At 48.4% G+C, this 7,124-nt stretch overlaps 1 protein-coding gene across 1 annotated transcript in view; it reads left to right on the top strand.

Annotated features, from left to right (window-relative positions):
• DLGAP3 (DLG associated protein 3) overlaps positions 1-7,124 on the top strand; it is a 75,422-nt gene that overhangs the window by 41,870 nt on the left and 26,428 nt on the right. The window contains 2 exon segments of the mRNA XM_027775560.1: positions 2-168; positions 528-613. Of these exon segments, the coding sequence (XP_027631361.1) occupies positions 2-168; positions 528-613 (253 nt within the window).

The following is a 7,124-nucleotide window of genomic DNA, read 5'->3' on the forward strand; positions in this document are numbered from 1 at the left end:
GCGGGGCTGGCCGCCCCCGCCATGGGCGCGCGCACCCTGGAGTTGGCGCCGGTGCCACCCCGGGCCAGCCCCAAGCCCCCCACACTCATCATCAAGACCATCCCCGGAAGGGAGGAGCTGCGGAGCCTGGCGCGCCAGCGCAAGTGGCGGCCGTCGATCGGGGTGCAGGTATGCAAGTAGGCGGTGGCCAAGCGGGGCCTCTCCAGGTCGGGGGTAGGTTGAGGGTCTCTAAGGGACCTTCTGGGTAGATGAACCTTGAGCCGTTCACAGGACTGATCCAGTTGGCTCCAGCCCCTCCCTGTCCCTGGTCCTGGCACCCTCCTCTCCCTGGGCCATTGGATAGTGGGGCGGCCCAGTGGTAGCGACCTCAGGCCTCTGCTGTCCCCGTCCCTCGTCTTGTTCAGGCAGATTGTCTCTGCAGGATCAGCCAGCTGGCCTGGGGCTCAGCCCCCGCTGGCCGTGCTCCCTGGAAAGGGCTCTCACCCCTTGGCCAGCACCAGCCGCTGACTCCTCCGTCCTGTCTCCAGGTGGAGACGATCTCAGACTCAGACACGGAGAACAGGAGCCGGAGGGAGTTCCACTCCATCGGAGTACAGGTGGAAGACGACAAGAGGTAGGTTGGCAGGGCACCTCTGGCTTCCTTGGGAAGAGGAGAGTGGCCGCCTGTGTCCTACTGCCCAATCTCCCTGAGCACCCTCTTCCTGGAGGTGAGGGGAGGAGTCGGAGCAGCCGCAGAGGCCATCCCCAGAGATGTCACCCCGGCAGTCATCTGACGTGTTCTCACACCCATCCCAGGTGATCAGAGGCAGGCTGGAGATGTACAGGGGCTGGCAGAAAGAGGAGGTAGGGAAGGTCCCAGGTGGGTGTGAAGCAGGTCTCCAGTGACTGTCCTTACAGGTGGTAACAGGGTTCTGCCATTCCCTTGTCACGTCCTGTGGTGCGCAAGTGAGTGAGCTCAGACAGAAACAACCAACCAGGACGACTGCCTCTCGGGCCCCTGGCTGATGTAGCCCTCTTCCTCACGTGGCTCACACAAGCGTTTAATCAGTTGGGGGGACCTGTTATATGCGGAGTCGGTGGTGTGCCGAGACAGTGAATCCCCGTAGCCACTGCTCAGGCATTAGGGGGCCTCAGGAACATTGCTTCCATGCCTCCACCTGGAGAATTAGCATCGTGAGTTCTGGAGGGAATTCTGGAAAGAGCCAGTGTGTGTGCCAGGGGGTGCCTGGGTTGGGGAGGCATTTTTCCTAATGACCATGTGGCAGTGCCACAGAGGCCCATCTGCTCCCTGGGCAGATGCTGCCAGGCCAGTGTTCCGAGACGTGATGTCTGAGAACCCTCCTGAGGCTGGCTCTGAGGGTTCCCTGGTCCTGGGAGCTGCCTCGGCCGTACCCGCCGGAGGAGTGAAACCAGCACCCACGGCAGCTTGTAGCTCTGTTCCCAGTTGCCACTGTCAGGCCTTCATATCTCTTCCAAAGTTCTCCTAGTGATTTCCAGGGTGTCTGTGTGTGGGCCTATCGGGTCTTCTTGGGGTTCCTGGGAGGTTCCCTGTTTTCTACACTCTCACTTTCGCTCCCTGAAGCTCCCCAGCCACTGAGGCAGTGAATGCTTCCATCCAGGATGGTCAGACACTGCCCTTGGTGCCCCAGGACTCCCAAAGCTGCTGTCCTTCAAACTCTGAACACGCCACTAAGATTTCAGAACAGTAGCACTCTATGTATGGCACACTCGATTTGCGGATCTGTGACTTGAATTCTTTTTTTTTTTTTTTTAAGTTTTTTATCATAGGGCACATGCTCACTGGAGAGAGACAGAGAGGGGCAGTGAGAGGGAAAGTGAGAAATCACCCCCAGGGGAGATGGCCATGTTGTAATCCCTTCTCTATTCTCCTCCTGGGATCTCCGGCATGCACGCACATGCACCCAGCAAGATTTTTCAAGTCACTGGTTCCAGGGCTCAAACCCTGATCAGCCATGTGGGAGTCCAGCAATGTAACCACTATGCCATCTGCTGGTCCTGGAGTCCAGCATCTTAACCACCATTCCGCCTGCTGGCCCCCATGACTTGAATTCTTGAGAGATGGGGACGGAGTCATGAATGGATCCGGCCCTTTGCTGTGAGTCCTGCCCCACTCCTGAACTCCTCTGCCAAGCACAGGCGTTCCCCCCTCATTCCCTGGAGAGGCTTTGCTCTTCATCCAGATGGAACCCAGGGGCACACTCCGTTCCCCCGAAGAAGCCTGGATCCTGGGGAGAGTGCAGCAGGCGTTCTAGCTGAGACGTCTAGCTGAGACGTCTGCTACGTCAGCAAACGCTGTCCTTCAGCCGTTGATTTATCCATCCAGCAAATTCTTAGTAAGCATTTGTGGTATGACAACTCCTGGGCATTGTGTTCCATGCTCGGGGAAACATCAGAGACGTGACTCTTGCCCTCATAGAAGTTATGGTCAAGAGGAAAATCAAGGCACTGAATAAATAATTCATGAATAAAGATATGATTACCCATTATGGTATAACACACGGGAGGGTATTATTGCACATTATAGTGGGAACGTGAGAGAAAAGAGGAGATAAGAGAGAGAGGACCTTATTTAGATTAAGTAGGTGACCTTTTTCTTCTTTTTTCTTTCCTTTTCAATTTGCTAGAGGCTTGCCAGTGACAGAAAGAGAGAGAGAAAGCAGGAAAGTACCCCCGAATAGGACGTGGCCATGCCAGGATCCCTTCTCCTCCGTTTCTCTTGTTGGGATTTTGGACATGCATGCACATGTGTCCAGCGTGTTTTTTACGCTCCCGGGGCCAAGAATCGAATCACGCAGCCATGTGGGATCCAGCTCCCTTCACCACCACACCATGGTCACCAGCCAAGCAGGTGACCTGAGAATTGACTAGTGACACTCAGACGGTGACTGGGGAGGCGAGTGTTCTAGAGAGGAAAGAGCATATGCAGGGGCGTGGGGCAGGAGAGCACGTGACACCCGTCAGGAACTGGAATAAGGTTCTCGTGGTGGGATGGGGGTGGTGAGGGAGCAAATTGGCAAACAGGCAGGGGCCAGGTCGCGCAGAGCCTGGGCAGGATGAAGAACTGGGATCTATTTATAAGTGATGAGTAGCCATTCAAAGATTAAAGGCGCACGACAAGGTCTGATTTCTGTTTACAAAGGCTCACTAGCTGCTGAGTGGAGCAGGAATTTGGGAAGATAAGTGGCCATGAGGAGGCTCTAAAGGGGAGTTCTCACGATCCAGAGAAAGCTGATGGCGTTCTGTGATTGGGATCCTTTTTCCTACTGTGTTTTATGACCAGGCTCTGCTGACATGGGGACGCTGTTAAAGCTTTGTGTATTGATTTTGTACTCAGCCACCTTGCTGCTCTCGCTTACTTGGTCTCGTCAGTTGTTTTTCTGCAAATGAGGATTTTTTTTTTCAGCTGTATTATTTATTTAGTTTTCTTATAATAATGCATCGAGTACGACTTCCAGTTCTCTGTTGACTAGTGGTATGCTTATCCCATTTCTGACTCCAGTGAATATACTTCTCACGCTGATGTTTGCTATGAATTTTGATGGGTTCCATTTGTCGGTTAAGGAATTCTCTTCTGTTTCTAGTTAGCTGAGAATTTTTATTTTTTAACGTAAAAAAAGCAAGTGGAATTTTATGGGCTGCTTTCACCAAATCTATGTGGACGATCATAGATGTTCTCCCTCCATGTGTGATGTAGTGAATTATATGATAGATTTGTTAATGTTGACCCATTCATCCATTCCTAGGGTAAACCCTGCCTGATCCCCTTCTCATGCGGATTTCTTCTGGCTGTGACTAACAGAGCCTTTATAGTGTCTTACACAGTATATACTTTTCTCACTTTAAAAAAACAAAAGCCAGGTCTGGTCTTGTGGCGTAATGGTTAAGGGAGCCAGATCCTATATGGCCAATTGCATGGTTCAAATCCTGGTCTAGCAGCTTGAGAAGTACTAAGGGCGTGTGTGTATACATGCCCAGATCCTAACAGGATGGAGAAATGGAGAAGAAGGGATTGCGGTGTGGCCATGCCCCGTTGGAGGGATGCTTTCTCCATTACCCTCTGTCTCCGTCTCTCTCTCTCCCTGAGATGAGTGCGCGTGCCAGTCTGGCAATTAAGAAAAGCCCACTGCGATATGGGAAGTGTAATGCCATAACCCCAGGCTCCTCCTGTTTTGCCATTCTTCCACCCTTTGTATGTCACTTTTACCCAAGGAGCTGACATTAAAGCTCTACCTGCCATGTCTGTGTTCCAAGCAGTAGGAAAGATAAAGGGAGGGAAAAGGGTACTGAAAGTTCTTCGCAGCATCTCACTGACACCACACAGCTGTAACCTGGTTACCTGGTGTCATCTGGCTGTGTGGGAGGCTGTGGACCTGGTCTTTTAGCTGCAAAGCAGTGTGCACAGTACAGAGTGCAAGTCAGAGTTCTTACAGCTGAAGACAGACAAGAGCGGACAGTGGAGCTCTAGCAGTTTCTGTATTACTTTATACACATCGCTAGACTTCTGAATAGTGATTTTTTTTTTTTTGGAGAGATTTTTTTGCTATAGGGTGTGTACGCTTGGCAGAAAGAGAGGGAGAGACAGAGAGACAGAAAGTGAAAAATCATCCCTTGCAGGGGGATGACCACGCTGCAATCCCTTCTCCTCCACTCTCCTCTCGGGCACGCACGCATATAAGCCCGGTGTGAGTTTAAGCCACTGGTTCCAGGACTTGAACCATGGTTGACTAAATGGGAGTCCAGTGATGTAGCCATTACACTATCTGCTGGTTCCTGAATAGTAATTATTTTTATTTATATTTATGGTCATAAATGGTATTGACTTTCATTCTATTTTTGTTATAATTCACTTCAGTTGTTAAGGTGATGCTAGACTCAGAATGAATTTTGTAGCTTTGTGTGTGCTTCTGTTCTGTGGAACAATTTGTGTAGAGCAGAAATGATCTATTCCTTAAGGTCTGGTGAGGTTGCCTACAAAACTATCTAGGCCTGGTGCCCTTTGGGGATAGGAGTAACTGTTAGAACCACACCTTCAATTTTGTTAGTGGTATTGATCTATTTTGGTTCTATTTTTCTTCTTGAGTCGATTTTGGTGATTTGTATTTTTTAAAGGATTAATCTCTTTTATTTTTTAAAAATTTATTTGTTTTTAGTTTGGCTAGAGAGAGAGAGCAGGAAAGTGAGAAAACAAGCTCCCAGGTCTGGGACTTGAACCGTGGTTGGCCATGTGGGAGTCTACATGACACCTGCTGGCCCCCTGTGATTTGTATCTTTCTAAAGAACAGGCCATTTTACAAAATGGACAGTTTTAAAAATTGTTGGCACAAACTGTTTCTCATAGAATTGTACTTTTATAAATGTTTATTGTATCTTTAGGCTATATTTCTGCTTATTCCTAATGCCATCTATTTATGACTTACTTCCCTGTCTTGATTAATGTTGCCTGAGGCTTATATACTTTATCATTTACATGTATTTTAAAAACTGTATTAGTCTTTTAAAATAACTTGCTTTTGGTTTTAGTCAGCATCCTACTTCTTCTCTTCTGCAATTTTTGTGTTACTTTCTTTCATCTAGCGTGTTTTTCTTTTACAGCCTCTTGGATTAAACAGTACTTTTCAATATTTCATATTTTCTTTTTTTTGGGAAAGTTTTTTGCTATAGGGTGCATGCATTTGCCACAAAGGCAGAGAGAAAGCAAGAAATCATCCCCCGGGGGGATGGCCATGCTGCAATCCCTTCTCCTCCATTCTCCTCTTGGGATTTGGGGCACGCACACACACATGCCTGGGTGAGTTTAAGCCACTGGGTCCAGGACTCAAACTGTGGTCGACTAGGTGGGAGTCCAGCGACATAGCCATTAAGCCAACTGCTGGTCCCAATATTTTATATTTCCTAGTGTGTGCTGTTAGGACTATAAATTCTCTTCTAACTGCTGCTCCAGCCACCTCACCTAAGTTCTGATTTGTGTTGCTTGGTTTTAAATAGTTCGTAATTTTCATAATTTCCGTTCTAATCTGTGTGTATTGGTGGGGAGTAGGATTATGCTTTTATCTTGATTTCCAAATATGCTACATTGTGACAATAGTGTGTGTTTCATATGATATTTATTCCTTAGAATGTATTGTGTGGGGTTCCTGTTCTGCAGGATGGGATTTGTTAAAGTCGTTAAGAATAAGGCCTACTTAAAGAGATACCGAGTGAAATTTAGAAGACGACGAGAGGGTAAAACTGATTATTGTGCTCGGAAACGCTTGGTGATCCAGGATAAAAATAAGTACAACACACCCAAATACAGGCTGATAGTTCGTGTAACTAACAGAGATATCATCTGTCCGATTGCTCATGCCCGTGTAGAAGGGGATATGAGAGTCTGCGCAGCTCGTGCACACGAACCACCAAAACCTGGTGTGAAGGCTGGCCTGACAACTGATGCTGCAGTGTATTGTACTGGCCTGCTGCTGGCCCGCGGGCTTCTCAATAGGTTTACATGCACAAGATCTATGAAGGCCAAGTGGAAGTGACCAGAGATGAGGACAGTGTAGAAAGCATTGACGGTCAGCCTGGTGCCTTCACCTGCTCTTTGGATGTGGGCCTTGCCAGAACCACCACTGGCAATAAAGTTTTTGGGGCCCTGAAGGGAGCGGTGGATGGAGGGTTATCTTTCCCTCACAGTACCAACGATTCTCAGGTTATGATTCTGAAAGCAGGAATTTAATGCAGAAGTCCATCGGAAGCACATCATGGGCCACAACGTTGCAGACTACATGCGTTACCTAATGGAGGAAGATGAAGACGCCGACAAGAAACAGGTCTCTGAGTACATAAAGAACAGTGTAACTCCAGACATGGAGGAGATGTATAAGAAAGCTCACACCGCTATACGAGAGAACCCAGTCTACGAAAAGAAACCCAAGGAAGAAGTTAAAAAGAAGAGGTGGAATTGTCCCAAGATGTCCCTTGGCCAGAAGAAAGGTCGGGTAGCCCAGAAGGCAAGCTTCCTCAGAACTCAGGAGCGGGCTGCTGAGAGCTAAACCAAACAATTTTCTATGACTTTATTCAAGATAAAAGATAATAAATCACAAGAAAGCAAAAAAAAAAAAAAA

This window comes from Tupaia chinensis, unplaced genomic scaffold, assembly GCF_000334495.1.
Source record: "Tupaia chinensis unplaced genomic scaffold, TupChi_1.0 Scaffold000573_1, whole genome shotgun sequence".
Lineage (NCBI taxonomy): Eukaryota > Metazoa > Chordata > Mammalia > Scandentia > Tupaiidae > Tupaia > Tupaia belangeri.